Here is a 20,939-nt window from a genome sequence, read left to right on the forward strand (position 1 = left end):
GATTGAATGATTGAGTGTCAAAACAAACCTTTTTATTTTTATTAAATTTATTGGGGTGACCTTGATTAATAAAATTACATAGGTTTCAAGTGTCCAATTCTATAATACATCATCTATACACCGCATTGCATGGTCAGCAGGCAAAGTCAAATCTCCTTCCATCACAATATATTTGACCCCCTTTGCCCTTTACTACTGCCCCCTACCCCCCTTTCCCTCTGGTAACCACCATACTGTTGTCTATGAGGTTTTGTTTGTTTGTTTACTTGTTACTTTAAATTTTATATCCCACATATTAGTGAAATCGTATGGTTCTTGATTTTTTTCTGACTTATTTTGTCTAGCATGGTATTCTCAAGACTCATCCATATTGCCACAAATGGCAGTATTTCATCTTTAATCATAGCTGAGTAGTACTGTTATATATATGTATCACAACTTCTTTATTCAATCATCTATCAAAGGACACTTTCATTGTGTCCATGTTTTGCCCACTATGAATACTTGTTCAGTGAACACAGGGGTTCATATATCTTTATGAATAAATGTTTTAATTTTGGGGGTGGATACCCAGAAAGGTGTATAATCTCATGAACCACCTTATTTCTTTTCTATTTGTTAGAAAACCATCCATGTTGCAAATGTAATTTGCTCTATCAACCTAGGCCTTGGAGTGAAGATAGCATGAAACAGAACCACAACCTACCCATTATAATGTAAGCAAGAAACACACCTTTGCTGTTATAGACCATCAAGGGTTGGGGGGTGAGTTGTTATATAGCATAACTAGCCCAAACTGACTTATATAGATCCAAATATGAAGAAGATACTGACTACAAAAATGAATGAGACATTATTTACATCCTCAAGAACCTCATTTTATAATAGGGAATAAATACATCAAAATAATTATAAACAATATGTTGAAAGTTCATAGGACATGTGGAAAGTACACATAAGGCATACGATTACATTGAAGAAAGACAGACAAACCCTATTTAAGGGGTTTGGGGAATGCTTCATGTAGGAAATGACACTGAACTTGAATTTGGAAATCTATGTAAAGGTTCGAAGATTTTTTGAAAAAACCAAAGGACATTCCAGAAACAAATACCATATTCGAAAGTATTGAGGTGTAAAAAGAATTGATTTATTTATTTTTCTCTTCTTTTCTTTTTTAAAGAATTTTTATGAGTTTATTTCAGCCAAACTGACAACAATTGCTGGGGAGCAAAACCTGAATGGATTGAGAAATTGCTCCAGAAAACAACAGTTTTGCACCTTATTTTATACGTTACAATCAAAAGAGAAGGCATAATTGGGTTGCAATACATGAAATCTACTGCTGGCAGATTAGGAAGGCTGGAGAAAGCAAAGTAGGGAAGCCCCTGGGATTGAATAGAACATAAAATTATGGTCACATACTTCTTTTACACAGGTGGTACAGGATAGTTAGCAATCAACAATTAACATGATAACAATAACAACTAGGGGATTTGTGGGATCCATGGTGCAGAGGGTCTCCCCATGGTGCCTGTGCTTTGAGGGATCCAGAAAAAGGAAATTTGACATTCCAAATGTATGTTATCATAGATGCAAAAAAACAATAGGCCCACTAAAAGTAAAGATTAACTTTTGTCAGGGGAGATTCGACATTACTGCCTACCATGACCTATTTTTAGTTGGCAAGTTTTTAACTTCACACCATCCTATGTGATTACTTTAGGTCCCCAAGTTTGCAAGGCCATCACGCAGGCCTCCTGCAGGCCTGTCAGGCTTAGCAGTTTCATCCACAAATATTTAATTTAATATACTAGCTTGCAATTACCTAACAGTTAAATTATTTTCTGATCCTAAAACAACATTGTAAATTATAGTAATGATATAATTACATAATTTGAAAAAAATTAACTGGCAATTTTTGGAAGAATTTAATTTTTAAAGAAATAGTAAGAAGCATGATATATTTTGGGATGTCTAATATCTGCATGCGCATCTATAATATGGGGCAAAATTTGAGAGATGAATGCGGAAAGGTTGTTAGAACCTTTCTTATAAATACAATTCTAGATACAAGAGAAATGGCAAGTTATATTTTATTTACAGTACTTGTAGTTTTAGCAGAATTGTTATGAAACATTTAATTTCTTATTTGTGTGTGTCCTTTCTCATATGTGGAATGCTCACTTCAAATGCTACTGAAAGGTTACCTAAGGGTCTGGTCTGTAATGGCATCTTTTGCTTCCATCCATCAGACTTCAGCTGGAGGGAGGTCACAGAAGTGGCACTGCAGTTTCCCTTTAGTGGCCTATAAACCAAATTCCACCATCTTGAAAACTGTGGGTACCAGATCATTTTGGGCTAAGTCCCTTGGAATATTTTCTCACATTATACAAATTCTAAAGAAAACGCACACACACACCACAGAGTCCTAACACTTTCATGTTTACTAAATTGTTAACCAGGAGCTTGTGGCTCAAGGTATCAGGCAGAACAGAAACATTTACCTCTCCTCAGAATCCTATTGAAATGACACAGTAAATGGTACAGACAAGATAAATTGATTACAGCTTTGAGAAGGAAACAAATCCATGGGAACAGAGATTTGTATAGATGGAAGATGGAAGGGAGATATTGTTACATTGATAGATAAAGCAGGGCAGGGGAAACCATGACCCGGAAAACACACAGGAAAAAGCTACTGAGAAGGATGGCATTTTCCACCTGGTAAAGAGGAGGCATGAAAAGTGGGAGTGGTTTGCTGGACAGTTACTTGTTCAGGTAATTAATTAAGGAACTGTCCATAGAGTAGCTTGCTCAGTCAATAGGAGAATGAAAATGAAATTCCACACAGGCAGTCAGGTTTAGGAGATCTGGAGAATAACCACTCCAAATTACTCATCACTTACCATGTTCCAGGCACTATTCCTGGTGCTAGGCACATAGCAGGAATGTCTCAGTCTGCACTCTCATAGACTGTGTATTTTCACGGGAGAGGTGAACAAGAAACAAATTATCCAATAAATATACATGTAGATGTATAATGATAAGCAGGCAAGAAGGATAAAGAGTGCAGAGGTGTTGTTTTAGGCAGGGAAGTCAGACAGGGAGAGCCTTTCTGAGGACATGATATTTGAGCAAAGCCAAATGGAAGTTAAAAGAATGAACCATGTGATTATCTGCAGGAGGAGGTGCAGCAATCTGGATGAGGGAGGTTTCAGGTTTGAGGAATATCAACAAGGCCATATAGCTGGAGCAGAGTGAGTGAGGGATAGGAGTTAGAGAGAGCCAGGGCCAGATCCTGTAGGATTCTAAGAGTAAGGGCCTACACCACTGCATTTTTCTAAGTGTGATGAAAAGCTATACAACAAGCTCACATATTTAAGCATCACTCTTTATTTGGAGAACCATAACCAGTGAGGAGGTTATTGCAGGAGTTGAGGTTGGACAAGATGGTGGCTTCAGCCATGGTATAGTGATGATAGTGATGGGAAAGTGTTGGATCTGAGATACATTTTGAAGGTGGAATTGATAAAATTGGCTACTGGGTTGCTTGCAAGATATGAGTCAAGGAAAACTCACATTGGAATGAGATGCCAGAAGGCTTCAAGAAACAGGTCTAGAAATGTAGTTAGAGTACCTGGATCCTGCCATACCTCAGGTCTGAAGAGGAGGCCTATGTGAAATTTCTGGTTTTGCTAAAACTTCTTTGAATAGATTGATCAAATATTAAAAACCTGTGAATAATGTCAGTCTTTAGAAATACCCAAAGGATACCTGTAATGCTACAACTCCTACTTTTGCAAAAAAGTTGTAGATGTCTGGTGAAATATGGTTGTATTACTGATAAACATAGTGGAATTTTTGCTTTTGTTTTTCCACTTTGTAACAGTGGCTGGTAACACTGTTGAATAAAGACTGAGTCAGAACAAATATTATCCAGTTCTGGGTGAATGTTCTTGCTGGCCTCCTCTACTCAAGCCTTACTTATCTAAGGAATTAAACGGCCTGGGACATTATGGTAACATGGTTTTTAAAGATGAGCAAGCTCAGCAAAAGAGCGCTGAGGTCATTATTGTCTCTCCTCAACCAATTCCCTTATCAACTGGATTGATTTCAGGGCATCTAGACAAGAATAATCTGTCCCTCTCAGAGTCCCTGCTTTGTATCTTCTTGCCCATACCCTTGATTCCAAACAGGTAGGTACACAGTTTTGGCTTTTAAAATAGGAACTCTGCTTTGTAACACCATGGATATTGGTGGAAATATTCACCCTTGGGGGATGGAAACTAATGAATAAATACTGCTGCCACCTCCTTTGATGGGCAATTCTTGGAGGCCCTGGAGGAGTGATCTCTACTGCTCACAACAGTGACCTCAGCAATGCACCTCGATATTGGCCTTCCCTCTTTCCCAGTTTCACTTCTCCTGCATCCTCACCACTGCTTCCTGGGGTCATCTTCCTGGCATGTGCACACAATCCTTGTGTAGTGCCCTGCTTCTGAGAACTCAAGCTAAGACAGCTACTTCTTAATAATCCAGCTACACCCATCATGGCAAAAACATCAGTTTGGAAATAAAATTTTGATTTTCTGCATCTCCAGCATTTGGTTCTGTTGTAAAGAAATGCACATACACTCATTAATTTTTTTGTTCTTCATATGTTTGTTATTGTGAGCTCAGGGAAAACAATTAGGTTGATGGCACTGTTAACGTTAAGCATATTTAACTCCCAACTTGAGTGACCTATTGTCAATTGTAGGATCCCTTATTTCAAATGCATTATATAAATATAATGCATTATATAAATATATATATATATACACAGAGAGAGAGAGAGAGAGAGAGAATTTCAAGTGCACAAACTTGATTTATTTGAGCAATATATCACATCACAAAGTCTGATACTTCCAACTTAAAGAAATTGCAATGTAACTGTAATAACTCACAATTGTGAGGCATGGTTAATCATTCCATACAGTTGACAACTTTGTGAAGTAAACACAGATAAAATATTCGCTCTCATTTTTAAGATTATCAAACTAGCAGAAGGGACTTAGGGTCTTTCCACCAGGGCTGGCAAGATTGTTAAAACACACACAATCATGGGAAAGGAGGAGCAATGATTGGGCAACCTAGTAAAGTGGAAGAAACCTTTCACTCACTGTTTTGTCAACAGTTGTTTTTGAGTGTCTTTGATATTCCAGGCAATATACAAGGCACTCTAGGTATAATGATTGTGGGAAATATGTTGTAAGAGAAGTTGGATGGGAAAAGAAAGCAAGTTCCTGGGAGGGAGATATTACAACAGTTCCAGACTTTGATACAATGGGAGTCTCTAACTAACATTACCATCACCATTAGGGGACATAGTTATGTGGACCAAGGGAACAGTGATTTTCAAAGTGACCAGTCAAATCAGTTTTAGTATCTTGTCAACCAATGGGACAATCATTTTTTAACGTGTCAGTCAATTACATTTTTTAATTAGACAATTTGATCAACATGTGGTATTGAGATGGATTCAGAATTGATAGATGCAGTAAAACGAGTTGATTTGATGAACATTTTCCTTGAATGGAGTAGCTGTTTGTGTGATTTGGAAAGCTGACTTTAGAAAATTTGCGAATTACTCTGCCTATGAGAGTCATTATTCCAGCTCAGCACCTATGTGACCCCTAAGGCCTTCTTTGTTGCTTATTCAAAAGTAAATAAATAATGATGACTAGATTGTCTTCAGGGGTTTCATGAGTCAGCAACTAAAGCCTATTAATTCATTCACAAGAAAAGAACTTTAGACATCTGGGTCTTGGAAAGGAAAAGGAGGAAGGCTATGTCTTGGATTTGATCAGCCACTATTCTTCTACAATAGTGTTTACCCAATATTTACCTTGAAAAATCAGGAAAACCCTACTGTTACTCCCTGTCACCTGTTTACTGAAGGAGCTTAATTCTGAGGCATTCCAGCTCTTTTCAGCCTGGATTGAAAATTCATATTAGGTTTCAGATCATAGAGCCTTCTCAGGTCAAGAGCAGCTTGCTGTGCAAAGGTCAATTTTACAATTTTACCTGGCTTTATCCCCACTTGTACTTCATGCCTACATCCTTTAGTGAAAACTGCATTGCTTTGCAGTTGAAGGTTGCATGCAGGCAGGCAGAGCAGCTTTACTCCCACCCTGAGTTGGAACAGATAATGGACTCTGAAGAGCAGGTGGCCAACTGACCAAGGTCAGTTGAACAATGACTCAGTGTAAATACCCAAATTGTAGTTGTGGACAAACTTGGCACATGACAGGGCAGTTGATGAGTGCCCTTTTGTCTAGCTGTCACAGTGGTCTAAGGACAAGGAACAAATCAAATGAAGAAAGTTGTGCCTGCCTTAGAAGGTTACATCTTCACTGTAGCAACCTCTAAGTTAGCATTCCTGACGTGTTTAGATGATTTTGTTTCTCAGGAGCTATTCATTCGGGGAAAAAAAAATGGAAAGTGTAAAGATGAAGTCAGTTTTTTCTTGACATTTCCAAAGATGAATACTTATGAAGGACAAGCAGGCAATCTCTTCTTAGAAACAGTCAATCCAAAGAACCTAGAAAGTCCTTCAGAGTAGCAAATAGAGGATCACAACTTCAAACAAACAAACAAACAAACAAACCACAAGTAAAAAAAATCAGAAGAGTCTGCTCCTGGGAAGTTTAAATTATAACCAATATATTACAAGTGCATGGTTCTCAGCACTGTATGGAAGTTTCAGTTTGAGACAATGTCTGAAAGTCAAAGTCAAAGGCATCTAATAAGTGCGAGGTGTGAATGATTAAAGTCACAAAAAATGAGTTTAAGTTACTAGGATTTTTAAAAATACAGTTATAAGATGAAAGAGATTTAGAAAAACCCTTGAATTATACAGGTTTAGTGTGCATATATTACAATAGTTTATAGCATTTTTTTCTGATTTCATAGCTGAAAAGGTTAACATTATGTTAAATGTTTGATGTTAAATCATTAGAAAGAGTATAAGTATAAACTTAAGTTGCTTTATATTTTAATGTAATTAAGAGGTCAGCAAATGTTTAATAAAGGAATATATTGAGAGGGAAAAAACAACCTTTGAAGGGGCTTGGGGTGTACAGTTTATATTGGTGTACAGTATTTTTCCCCATTTCACAAGTGTGAAGGCTGAAGTTAAGTGTGAAGGCTGAATATAATATATATCTTTAGAGTGAAAGAGCCCAAATTCAAAGTCATGTCTTCAGACTGTTAACTCGTCCTCTTGTTACTTTATACCACAGTGCCTGAAGCACTCTGAGTATCAAGAAAAAGTTTCCAGAAAGCTCTGAGTTAAATGGGGCCTGCTAACTTCTCTTCCCTTAAGATTCACTGCAGTAATAGTTGTGTGGGAATGCTTGTTCTCTGTGTCTAGAGTACAAACTGTAGCCTTCTCCTCTTTATGTAAAGATATGGGTGGCCAACAAATATATTTTTGAGTATCTACTGCATACCAGACATTGTTCCAGTTGCTGGGATACAGAATGACTTATTCCTTGTCTCAAGGAACTTTTATACTAGTGTGTGTGTGTGTGTGTGTGTGTGTGTGACAATCAAGCATCAAATAACTAAAGAAATCAATCAAATCAGATTCTGATAAGTGTTAGGAAGAAAATAACACGGGGTAACATAGTTAAAAGTAACTAGCACTGGCAACTTAAGGTAGGACTGACGCCAGCTGGGTTTTCAGCTAGGGTGATTGGTGGCTTAATCAAGCAGGAAGACTGTAGAAGCAAAAATAACCATCTCAAAGTAGTAGCTCAAATGATAGAAATGGCAAATGATGAAATGGGAAGAGATAACATTTCCAATATACATCACTGTTGGGTACCAGGTAACCCATCCAGTGTTTTGAGTCTAGGCCAAGAAATGTGGACATGCAGAAGAAAATGAGACAGCTTCTGGGTGGAGGGTGAGGGTGGGCTTCCTTAGGAGAGATAGAATAATGGTGGTGCTGATGTATAGTATCACATCCTAAACCTGAAATTATTCCACATTATTAAAAAAGGAATGGGAGTATAATGGTTGATACATCCAATGTTTTTGTACCAAGCAAACATTCATTATATAAATTAACACGTACAAGGATTACCTCACAGAGACTATTGTCCATGTTTGACAAATAAGGAAACTGAGGTACAGTAGCTTTCCTGTGAAAGGCTAAATAATGCCCCCCCCCCCAAGATGTCCAAGTCCTAATCCTCAGAACCTGTGAATGTGTTATCTTACATGGTAAAAGGGACTTTGCAGATGTGATTGAAAAAATTTGAGATGAAGAGATTGGTCTAGATTTTCTATCTGGGTTTACCCAATATAATTTTTAAAATCCTTAAAAGAGTCAGAAAGAAGATAAAAGCAGAGTCTGAGTGATGTGGCTAGGAGCCAAGGAATGCAGGCAGCTTATAGAAGCTGGAAAAGGCAAGGGAATAGATTATCCCCTAGAGCTTTTGGAAGAAATATCACCTTGATTTTAGTCCAGTGAAACTGATTTCAGAGTTCTGTCCTCTTGGACTGTAACACAATAAATTTGTTGCTTAAGTCGCTAAATTTGTGATAATTTGTTACAACAGCAATAGGAAACTAATATATTTCCCAAGGCCAGGGAGCTACAAAGTGTCAGGGCCAGAATTAAAATCTGGTAAATCTGGAAGCAATCTGGTATCAGTGCTAGAGATTTAACCACAGTGTTATAGGGACTCTTACAGGCAGAATAAATTTCTGGGTTGAATGCAAAATATATGTCTCCTAGGTTTTCCTCCTATGCTCACCATTTCAGGTTTTAAGAGAAACTGAAAGAAGAGAAAGAGGATCCTATACCAGAGGCATACAGCAGTCCCTTTTACTGCTCCACGTCTTCAATCCTGGACCCAAAAGATCACTAAATAAACATCCCATTTTAAAGATGAGGAATTGGCCCTGACTGGTGTGGCTCAGTGGATTGAGTGCCAGACTGCAAACCAAAGGGTCACTGGTTCGATTCCCAGTCAGGGCACATGCCTGGGTTGCAGGCCAGGTCCCCAGTAGGGGGCGTGTGAGAAGCAACCACACATTGATGTTTCTCTCCCTCTCTCTTTCCCTTCCCTTCTGTCTATAAATAAATAAATAATCTTAAAAAAATAAAGATGAGGACTAAAAGGTTGTGATTTTAATGTTACCTAACGGGGTTGGTGAAATAATCAGCTAGTTACGGAAGGGGCAGGTGGTAATATGGAGAAATCCACTGATTTCAACACCTGTATGGAACTCAAAGAAGGAGGCAAGTGAGGACCAAAGGATCTGTGTTCCCTGAAACCTGTGTTTCTCATTATTCATTTAGAGACAGTGGGAGAAGAAATGTGAATTACACAGCTGCCCAATATAATACATCTAGAGGAATTCAAAGTTTCATAGAAACTTTAGCCCCTTCTGATTATTATATCCCCAAATATTAGCCACTTTGACATCCTGATTGCTGTCTCCAGCTCTCTAACACAGCATCTGTGACAGAGTGGGTGTCATAAGTATTAATTGAATTAATCAAAAATGTTTATGACAGCATCTTTAGACCAGTGCTTTCCCTAATTTAAGGTGCATGCAAATCTTCTGGGAACCTCGTTAAAATGCAGATTCAGAGTCAGAAGTTCTGGTTGGGGCCTGAGGTTGGACATTTCTACCAAGTTCCCATAGTCTGTATTTTTCAAGGTCCCTGAAAATGAGACTTTTCTATCCATATACAAAATAGAAGTCATATAAAGTTTGATCATTCAATGAAAGTTTGCAAAGATGGCATAGAAATTTCTCCCGTTTTAGGCACCCCTACCCTCCCAATAAAGGGAACAAATTAGATGCCCGGAATCAATGGAGAAAGTTGGAACAGTGCCCCAAATACCTGTTCCTTGCACTCTGCTCTGGTCTTCCAGAAGCAGGGAAGGGTGTAATGAAAAGAAAAAGGGAAGTGTCCAGGTGTTCTCATGCCTCCGTTTCTCTTCCACTTCCAGCCGTTAAGGCGCATCTGCCCCGTTTGGACCTCCTAAGTCACCACCAAACACTTGGGTGTGCAGTGCCGCGCCCCACTCCACGCCCCTGCCCAGGCGGAGACAGCCGACGCGCGTGCGTGCGCGCTCAGTATAAATAGATCCCAGGCGCTGGCCACTGGACGGAGCTGGGCTGCGGACACCGCGGTCATGGCGGGTGAAAACCATCAGTGGCCGAGCAGCATCCTCTACAACATGCTCGTGAGCGCTAAGCAAATGCAGGAGACTTCAGAAGCAGCGGAGGAAGCCAAGGTACGGCGGAGGGACGCATGCCTGGGCTGCTCTTGTGGCGTGGAGCCCCCGGTGGGCAGAGAGGGGCTGCCAAGTAGGCAGCCACTGGCGGTCCTGTACCGCTGCTGTTTTTGCGGTGAAGACCACCCACGGCAAGGCAGCATTCTCTACCACATGCTCACGAGCGCAAAACAAACGCAAGAAGCTTCTGAGGCGCCCAAGGCACGGCTGGCGGGGGCATGCTGGGGCTGCTCCTGCGGCTCGGAGCCGCCGGTGGGCAGAGAGGGGCCGCCGCGCAGGCGGGCTATGGCGCTCAAATACCGCTGCTGCTTGTGTGGTGAAAACCACTCACGACAGGGCAGCAGCATCCTCAACAAAATGCCCACAAGCTCAAAACAAATGCACGCGGCTCAGCGGGGAGTGCGGCCGGGGGCCCCCTGGTGGAACCGCTGGAATGGTGCACAACGGCGAGTGGCCCTCAAGAGTCCACAGGTGGCCTGCGAGGCAGCTTCAGCGAGCCTGTTGAAGACGATGCGCTTCGTCAAGTACTTACCGTGTTTCCAGGTTCTGCCCCTGGACCAGCAGCTGGTGCTGGTGCGCAGCGGCTGGGCGCCACTACTCATGCTGGAGCTGGCCCAGGATCGCGTGAGCTTCGAGACTATGGAGACCACCGAGCTCAGTCCCCTGCAGAGTATCCTCACCACCAGGCGGCGGGAGACCGCCGGCGAGGCGCCGCCGCCTCTCCCTACGCAGCGGCAACACTTGGTGCGGCCAACAGAGGCCGGGCGTTTGCCGTCAGCCACCGAGGTCCAAGCTATTAAGAGCTTCCTTGCCAAGTGCTGGAGCATGGACATCAGTTCCAAGGAGTACGCCTACCTCAAGGGGATCGTGCTCTTTACCCCAGGTAAGGGCGCCGGCCTCCGGCCCTGGGTTTTCTCTGATCAATAGGGGATTCCGCAGTGCCTACCAGGACTCAGGCACTGAAGAGCGTTCAGTGGTCAGGGGAGTGTCTGGGCAAAAGTGAAGAATGTCTACTAACTCAGCACAGTTGGAGGAGCTCCAGAAACCACTTCTCGTGGGTGGGCTGCTGCCAGAAACTCATCCTAGAGGAGGGGCGTACTTTGTTGAGGTTTTGTACTTATCTCCCTCTAACTTTCTGTTACGACACAAAAGTCTGTGCCTTCAAGGGACATGGGTATTCCGCCTCCTCTAGTCTTTTAAATCCAGTAGCATAGCTGTAAAAAAGTTTGTGTTTACTGCAAAGTCTGCAACGTTTTCTGAAACCCAGCTCTGAAATTTTCTAGAACCTTTCTGTTGGAGGGTCTCTATTAAGGTTGGCAAGAAATGAGACATTTATGAAGGACCCATAGGGAGACCATCCCCTGGGGACACTGTCAGGCAGGACAGAACTCAGTGTTTCATGGGTCTTTCTCTGAACGGTCATTTTTATGGTCCTAAGCAGCTGTACTGTGTCTGTGAATATCAGACTAGCATGGGGCAGGGAAATGACACACTAGGGACTGTGAGCAGGAGCATTGTATATTAGAGCTTGAAAAGACCTTAGAGACCTCCTAATCAAGTTCCTTTGTCCTCTGTCCCATTCACAGATTAGGTAGCCTAGTCCCAAGGGACCTAACTGCATAGTGAATGGCCAGTGAGTTGTGGAGCATGGGCCTCCTCTCTCCTGGGCCCAATGTCTCTTGGGCGTTAGACACCGTCCTCCACACACTGCAACCAAATCATGGGAGAACATCTGCCTGGACAGCCTAGAACCTAGTCTCAAGTATGTCCTACTACTAAAGTCATCTTCAACCAGAGTGCTTCCAAAAGGGCCACAGTGGGCAGGAAGTTTCCAGGCAGCTTGCACTGGGATAGTTTTCATAACATTTTTTTCCTGACACCAGGAGTCTCAGGTTATGTCCTTACCTCCTGCCTAGCATTTTTGAAGGTGTATAGAGCAGTTTTTAGTGGGAAAAGAATTCATTTACAAGTCAAATATATTTCAGGACCTAGAAACTTCAGCTCATCCCAGCGATCATTGTAGGTAACATTGTGATTATATCATCTTCCAAACTTGCCTGTGCATTAGAAACATTTGGGCTGGGGCAGAGGGGGCTTGTTTAAAGTCTCTTTAGGCCCCGCCCCTACAGATTCTTATTAAGTAGCTCTGGTCCAGGGTCTGCAAACCTGCATTCAAGTGCCCCAGGTGGTTCTTAAGATCATTGGGAAATAGTTTACTCTTTCCTTCAGCCTGTGTTATTAAACATCTATCATGTGCCTTGTTCTGTTGGGACACAAAGATAAGACAGGGGCCAGTTTCCAGAAGATTACAGATTACATTTCACTAGTTTCCCTCTTTTTCTTCACCCCATTTTGTTGTTTTGCACACTTTTCACACACACACACACACACACACACACACAATCTCCCTTATTCTTGATCTGCTTTTCAGAATCCTCCCAAACAGCTGAGTGTATTTAAAACACAAATGCACCTGTATTGGGAGGAAAAGTGAAACCTCTTAAGTGTGTGTACTTTCTTTGCTGTTTATCCTTTTGGATCCCCTGATCTTTATGTTTAACTTTTTTTTTTTTTTTTTTTTTTTTTTTTACTGTGGAGTCCATCTATCCACCTTTCTTTCTTCCCTGAATTTACTTTGAAGGCAAGCCTTTTTTTGGGGAAAAAGCCATTTTAGGGGGGGTGAGATGTAAAAAGGGGATGTGTGGTATGAAAGCAGACAAAAGTAATGTAGAGTTCACATGATAAAGTTTTAATGAGCCATAAATCTGACCTAGAGGAGCTTTATGTTTCTGTGGAGTTTCACACAAGCCTCTTCTTACCCTCATCAATGAAATTCAAACTCAATAAATTCAGCTCATTATCCAGGCTGGGTCCCAAGCCTGGATAATGAGCTGTAGGTAGTAGGGGATGTTAATGTGTGGACTGGGGTAATTAGAATTGGAATATGGATTAGAGATGCTGCTTTTTTTTGCTTTCAATTTATTTATCAAATTTGGTATTTGCCTATAATAGGAATAACTCATTTATTGCCATTATTATTTTTTAAAGGACACTGCTTCTGCTACTCTGTGAGGATTAGCATGGTGCTTTTGAAATGCTTCTTGGTTGCATTTTGTATAAAAAGAGAAGGAAAATGATTGCAATCATCATTGACATCACTTAAACAGAATGATAAATTGGTGATTAATTAAATACAAGTTGAAGAACTTTACAGTAATATTATGGAGTATCAAAGGACTTTAAAAAGCAGCCTCCTCTTACCACCTTCTTAAATTTATAGGCACTTCATCTTTCCTGCATTGTATTTCACTCATTTTTACTTGGGTTTCACACTGGACTGCAAGAAGGTCATGTGTTCTCTATTTGAAAAGTTACTTTTGAACCATGTTGCAATCCATGATGTTTTCATGTTGACTTTTTAACCTTTTAATGGCTGTAAAGCAATGGTTTCAAAGACCTCTTACTTTAAAGTGATTTTTAAAAAAGAGCCTTTTGGAGCACTCATTAGAATCACTCTTTTTTTTTTTAACACCTTCCCCCAATACAGAAATCATGGTAGAATGAGCTAAGTGGCTGGTGTTATCTCTTAAATTATTATAGGACTCAAGACTAAAATCAGGCTGCAGGTAAATAATTAAAACAAGATAGTGAGCCACAGTTTGTGTCTCTGAAGTTTACCACCATTGGCTGGATAATTATTATAGTGGTGGAAAACTCAAGGGAGGATGGTAAAATATTTGTCAGCTGGCAGAACTTCTTGTCATTGTACAATGGCCTGTTTCCCACAGGTAAATGCTAAAGTGCTCACTTCTTGAAATAATTTTACTTTCTTCATATTCGTACAGATAGTGAACTGGAGCAATGATTCATTAAACTATATTCTACGGTCACATTGAATTAAGTGTGCATTTGTTGGCTCACGGCCAGCAGTTTTTAAGTGTGAGGATACAAACATAGTGGATAATAAGTAAGAATAATTATATAATGTTTCATTCTTGAAAGCATTGCTTCTGAAAATTTAGACCTGGTTTGGCATTTATCCTTGGTCTAGAAAGCCTTTTTCACCAGGAAGCTTGAGCTCTTGTTTAATTTGGGAAGGGGCATAAATGGATATATTTAAAAAGCTAGCAAAGGCCCTGGCTGGTGTGGTTCAGTTGGTTGGGTGTCATCCTGCAAACCGAAAGGTCGTTGGTTTGATTCCCAGTCAGGGCACATGCCTGGGTTGCAGGTTCAGTCCCAGTTGGGTTGTGTACAAGAGGCAACTGATCGATGTTTCTCTCCCCCTTTCTTCCTCCCTTCCCCTCTCTCTAGAATCAATAAAATAAAAAAAAACTTTTAAATAAATAAAAAGGCTAGCAAAGGACTCTGTGAGTGAGCTGTCAATAACAAAGAGATTTTTCTCTTGTTTTCTCTTCCAGATCTGCCAGGCCTGCAGTGTGTGAAGTACGTTCAGGGACTTCAGTGGGGAACTCAGCAGATCCTTGGCGAACACACCAGGATGATGCACAGGAGGTTCCATGCCAGAGTTGCTGAACTGAATAGTGTCCTTTTTGAGCTTCGGTTCATCAGTGCCACTGCCATTGCTGAACTATTCTTCAGGCCCATCATCGGCGGGGTCAGCATGGATGATATGATGTTGGAGATGCTTTGCACGAATTTATAAAGGCATCTGTGGGCCACACAAGTGCAGTTCGCCATGAAGAAATGATAAGGAGCTGTGTATAGAAGAGTGTAAATAGCATAAAATAAACTTTCTTAGTATTTTTACATGCATAGTATTTTTGTATTCAGTTTAGTTAGAGACAATTAGATAATCCCCTGTTTCATTGTGGTTCACTGTGAAGGAAAAAATTTGCAACAGGTAACATATCTCTGTACATCTTTAAAGAATGAACAGCGTACTATACTAATAAGCTATTTTTACAAGTTTAGCGACTCTCCACTGAACCTGCTAAAATCAAATCTGTAATATTGTTTTAATAAATGTTAAGGTGTAATAAATGTTAAGGTGTCAACCATTAACTTGATTGCAAAAGTTTTCATCAGGGCTTAAGACTTCAGAAAATATTTTAAAACCTAGTCAACATAAACAAAAATTAAGTTACCTTTGTAGATGGCATTATGGCATTTAATATTATGACATGCCCATGCCAGTGAGGGTCAACTTGTCTCTGCCTTCGTTTCCACTTCCAACAGCTGTATGGAAGTCTGTCTTTGTACCAAGTAGAGTCAAGTGGTAGTCTGCAATCTTAGAGGCACCTGAGAGTGAAGTACAAGTTTTTCAGAGTTTTAGTTTGGGATTTTTCTGCACACAGTAAATAAAGGTCAACAAGAAACTTACATTCTATAGTTCCAGAAGGATCAACATCATTATAAATCCCCAATTATATCTTACCTTTTAGATATATTATAGAGGTAACTGTCACATTGAACAAGCATAGTATGAAATCAAGTGACTTTGTTGTTGGCTCCTGTGACCCCTTTAAATGTCATCTGTAGAACTAGTTCTTTCTTGTCTCTGGATAAAATTTAGGGCACTGAATGTTTATTCATTTATAGGTAATAAATTGCCCATTAGTGATTAATACATCTAGACCCATTGCAAGGAGTCTTCAACTTTCTTTTGTGTAGATCCCTTTGGCTATGTGGTGAATCCTATGGACATCTCAGAATCAGGCTGTCAGAATAACACAGCAAATAAAATAGTTGTGATTGCAAAGGTAATATGTCAAAATATATTGAAAGTGTTAAATCTTAGCTCCAGCTGGTATGGCTCAGTGGATTGAGTTCTGGCCTGTGAACCAGGGGGTTGTAGGTTCTATTCCCCATCAGGGAATATACCTGGGTTGCAGGCCAGGTAGTGTCAGAGGCAACCAATCAATGTTTCTCTCACACATTAATGTTTTTCTCCCTCTCTTTCCCTTTCCCTTCCCCTTTCTCTAAAAATAAAAAGTAAAATCTCTTTAAAAAGTTAAATTTAAAAAATATTCTCAAATGTGGCATACATAATATATGTGCTTCTTTATCAACACATTAAATAAACTATCTGGTGGCAGATCTACCAACTACCTTAATGTCAAAGCAGTAATCCATATAATTGAAATTTCAGAATAATCTACCACATGTACAATGTGATAAGAAAATATCTGAGATTTTCATTAGTTACTGTGTTATGGGACCCCAAGATCACCACTCCATTCAGAAATGTGCTAGAAAGTTTCATGGAACTCAGCATATAGTTGTGTTCAGGGCTAAGACTTATTACAAAGATGTGTAAGGATATATGGCTGGATAATAAGGCAGGGTCTGGATCAATCCATATGCAGGCTTCATTCTGCTCTCCCTGTCCTATGAGGAATCATTCAGAGTGCACCCTTCCGAGCAATAAAAATTCAGTAACGTGTGTGATATTCCTGCCTAGGGAAGCCTTTCAAGATTCAGAGTTTAGCATTTTTATCAAGGGCTAGTCACATAGGCACCCTCTACCTAGCATGTACCAAAGTTTCAAATACGCATAAAGAAAGCAGGTGTTCAGCATAAACCCCATTGTTTGCACAACCTGGGCACAATGACTCAGTTTTATGAGTTAGGGAAAGGCAGGAACAGTCTCCAAATTGAAGTGTCCAGATGTCAGCCAAGGATCAACCTTGTAAACAGGTCATTTTAAGGACAGCAGTCTCAGTCTTGCTATGTTAACTTGGCTGTGCGATCCACTTCTTGGCCCTTGGTCAGGGTGTCTTCACAGCATTATTATCAGTGGAACCCCACGCAGCAGGATGAGTCCAACCTGCAGTGTTGATCTCACTTATTCCCTGTATGGGTCATGGACTTAGCCAGCTAAAACACATCCCATTAATCGTAAAGGTCTATCTTGGGAAGCCTAGTGGCTTCCTCCATAAGTTTCTCTATTAACCTGGCCTGAGGCATCAACTGAGGCTTAACACATGTCTGGCAATGTCATGAATGTCAGGACACCCACCTGAGCAGTGAAATCCATGAGGGCACATGCGTCACCTGGAAACAAAGAGTTTACTCTTAACTATGTCTTTCTTTCATTCTCTAAGAATCTATACACCAAGCAGGACATGCATTGGTCAGGCAATACAGGATAACCAGGACCTCCAATGTGACTTTCCTCCTGCCCCAGGGTTCTGAGTTTAGTCCTGGCTCTCAGAGGCACAGTCAGTCAGTTCCAAACAGTTCTGTCTGCAACAGGAGTTTATCACCTGCCAAGTGTGAATGGCATGTGGCAGTGTTCTGTGGGACTGTGCAGGAGCTGGCCTACCCCTGCTATTTCATGGTCACACTGTCATATGTCACCTGGGTTCTGCAATCCTGAACCTGAAATGCTTGCAGCAACTTGCAAAGGCAGCACAAGCATTTTTTTTTTTCAAGAAGAGTGTTACTGCAGACAGAGCATTGGGGAGTCTCCCCCATTGTCCAAGATGGCGCAGGGGGAGGTTCTTACACTGAGCATGCCAAAGGCCAGAAAGATGAATGGGCAGGGCCTGAGCATGCCAAAAGGTGGCAGGATGTTTGGTTACAGAAAGAAAGCCTTCTTCTCCTTATCCCTATAAGAACTGTGCTTGAGCAGGAAGAGGTGGTGTTTGAGACAGGAAGTTGCCATTCTCCCAGGTCACATGGCTCCTGAATAAACCTCTTTCCTTTTGCACCAGCACCTGTCTCTTGAGTCTGGTTTTTGTTGCCATGGGCAGTCAAACCCACCTTGTTCCATTTCAAGAGGGGAAGTTTCCAGGAGCAGTTATGAAAACAAAGGTCATTAATGTCCTACCCCTTCTCCTGTGACTTCCCAGGTGCCAGGGTTTGTTGTTATTTCTGCTGCTGTTACAAAACCAGAGTGTCCCATTCACTAATCCTAACTTTACAATTTTTCTTAATCTTCTTTCTTTCTTTCTTCTTTTTTTATTATTATTTTTTGCCTAGACCTTTGGTCTGGAAGGGTTGTGTGCAAGATAGACAAAAGCGTTTTCACAGAATAACATTTTTATCCACCTTAACTAGAAAGCCATCATATTCCAAAGACTTGGTGGGGGCAAGATTCTGATTTTTCCATATTTTTGAAAAAGTGGGTTTGCATAACCCCTCATCCCCTGTGCCCCTTGTCCTGATCATTTATCCAGTGAGCAGCCTTGAAACAATTAATCTCTTTCTGGAGACAGCTGCCTTGAGTGGTCCAACTGCCTTACTAAGTTGTGTGCAGCATGAGAAAGGTGAGGGAAGTGGAGTCAGGCTGTCAATCCATTGCTGCAAACTGCAGCTAATCTGGAAGGCAGAATACATATCTACAACAGTGAGACATCACTCTATCCCAGAGGGGTTCCAGAGCCTATCAATCAGAGGTGGGTAGAGGGGGAGCTTTCAATAAGAATCATGAGTTAAGATGGCAATCAGGCTCTGCATCAGAACTCTAGTACCCACCCACAGCTCCCTTTCATGTGGCCCTCTTTGAGAACAATCTCTTATCCTAGGGCATATGCAAGTGATTCAGCTAGGCCAGCTAGCATCCACATGATTTCCGAACTAGGACCTGGCAGAAGGGTATCATAAATTAACAGCAGTCCCAGAGTCTTGAGTCCTGTTCACTGAACCTCTGCCTGCTTTCAGGTCAGTGCAGCCCCACAGCTATTGACACTGTAACAGCTCCTAGAGTGGGCAGGAATAGGTTTTAGCATGGAGTCAGGTCCAGACAATTGTGGACTCAGTAGACCGAAAATACTAGGAGCTCTTCATAGCAGCAGCAAAGCTAGGACACTGTAGGGCCAGGCACCTGTGTTCTGAGTGCAAATGAGGATGAGGAAATGACTAGATTGGTTTTTGTCTTTTTTTCCCCCTCTAGTTTATCTAAAGCCTTTCTCCATCTCTGGGAACAGACTTAGCCTTTTTTCCCCCTCCCACTTGGAGGAGACATCTACTTCAAGCTAATTTTTGTGTTCAGACTCCCCCCCCCCGCCCCTTCCTGGAGAATGGAGACAGACAGACAGACAAAAAAAAAAAAAAACAAAGGCATAACCTGCTCTATAGCTATTTTTTCTCAGTTTATCTTGAATGGCCCAAGGCAGCCTGGGATCCAGAGAGCTGAATCTCCTGGGGTGGGGTGTATATATCATTTTGACATTCCATAGTAGCTTTCACTTCTGACCACAGACAACAGCTCAGCATCTGTTTCATACTATTGGTGACTCCATAGGCACACACATACCAGGGTTTTGTCATTTCCTGCCCCTTGCCCATTCTCCCCACCCCCCAAATAATGCTGTAGCTATATTTCATTGATTGTTGTCATTCTAGTAAATTCCACCATTGTGTTGGAGCTCCCCAAGACAACCCCACATTCAAATATTCTCCAGAAGGTCTCACAGCACTTACATGCAGTTGTAATCAGAGTTAAGGTGATTTATAGTGATGTAGTAAAGATCCAAGGCCTGACCTGAAGGGGAAATGGCATAGGCAGAGTATGGAGAAATCCACATGCAGGTTTCCTTATGCTGTCTCCAATCATGAGAGGTAATTCAGAGTACATGGCTCCCCGACAAAAACTACCAACATGTGTACAATGTATAATATTTCTTCCCAGGGAAGTCCATCAGAGACTCAGTGCCCAGGGTTTTATTAGGGACTAGTCACATAAGTACAGTTCACCTAGTACCAGAATTTCAGACTCTCAGAAGGAAAGCAGTGCTCAGCATAAGCTCCTTGTTTGCATAGTGAACTACCCTTATTACTTAGGAAAGGATTGGAATACTCCTGAAATCATACTTTCCAGATTTACCATTGGCCAGTCTTGCAAGCAGGCCTTCCTAAGGATAGAACTCTCAGTCTTGCTATGGTAACTCTTTCCTGCACAGATACTGCTAGTACTACTTACTGTGTTGTGTTATGTGCATTCATCATTAAAGGAGAGGTTAAATTTCAGCTAGAAGTTAACGTAACTACTTTTTCCCATTCGAGTTCATTGAACCATTGATTTCTATCCACTGGCTCCTCAAAGACAGGGTAAGTTACAGCTTGTTTTTTCTCCCAGTTTGAAACTTTCCCAAGTTAACCACCTGTAGTGGACAGCAGGGGCTTTAATATTTTCCCTGACCATCTAGTTCTAGTTTTACTTCCATATCTTAGTACCAACATTTGCAGATACTCACAGGGTTGGAAGGCATCAAGGAGAAAGAGATAAGGGGAGCAGAAGAGTCCTTATCTGGCCAATGGCAGATGTTTAGAGTCAAGTTTTCTTCATGTGGGTACTTGCATAGATTATTTGGGCAAATCACCATATTTTCCTTATCCCCAATCTCTTGGGATCTCTCTTTCTTGCAACTACTTCTGTATTCCTTCTAGTGTTGCTTCTCCTTCTTCAGACCCTAAATATCTGCCTTTCTCTCCAGCTCCTTCTACTAAGTCTGTTCACCCTACTAGGCAAGTCTTTTGGACAGATGTAAACTTATGGCAGCATGCATGCTCTCTCTCTCTCTCTTCCTTCCTCTTGAAGGAAAACACTCTTTTGTTGTTGTTGTTGCTTTGGCAAAGTCTGAGTGTAAGCTGCCCAATGCAGCCACATGTTCTGTACTCTGCCATTCTGTGTTTTACTCAACCATTTATTGCCTTTTAGATTTCCAG

The 20,939-nt window shown here is 41.2% G+C and overlaps 1 protein-coding gene across 1 annotated transcript; it reads left to right on the top strand.

The window, feature by feature from the left end:
• Positions 1 to 10,196: 10,196 nt before the first annotated feature.
• NR0B1 (nuclear receptor subfamily 0 group B member 1) lies at positions 10,197 to 15,283 on the top strand. Its single transcript, XM_024557545.3, has 2 exons — positions 10,197 to 11,190; positions 14,726 to 15,283. Exons 1-2 carry the CDS (start codon positions 10,206 to 10,208, stop codon positions 14,968 to 14,970), a joined length of 1,230 nt encoding a protein of 409 aa, XP_024413313.2. The 5' UTR covers positions 10,197 to 10,205; the 3' UTR covers positions 14,971 to 15,283.
• The last annotated feature ends 5,656 nt before the right edge of the window (positions 15,284 to 20,939 follow it).

This window comes from Desmodus rotundus, chromosome X (assembly GCF_022682495.2).
Source record: "Desmodus rotundus isolate HL8 chromosome X, HLdesRot8A.1, whole genome shotgun sequence".
Classification (NCBI taxonomy): domain Eukaryota; kingdom Metazoa; phylum Chordata; class Mammalia; order Chiroptera; family Phyllostomidae; genus Desmodus; species Desmodus rotundus.

Coding starts and splice junctions, on each gene's coding strand:
- NR0B1 (XM_024557545.3), top strand. CDS start 10,206: ATGGCGGGTGAAAACCATCAGTGGCCGAGCAGCATCCTCTACAACATG. Junction 11,191..14,725: donor GATCGTGCTCTTTACCCCAG/GTAAGGGCGCCG, acceptor TTTCTCTTCCAG/ATCTGCCAGGCCTGCAGTGT.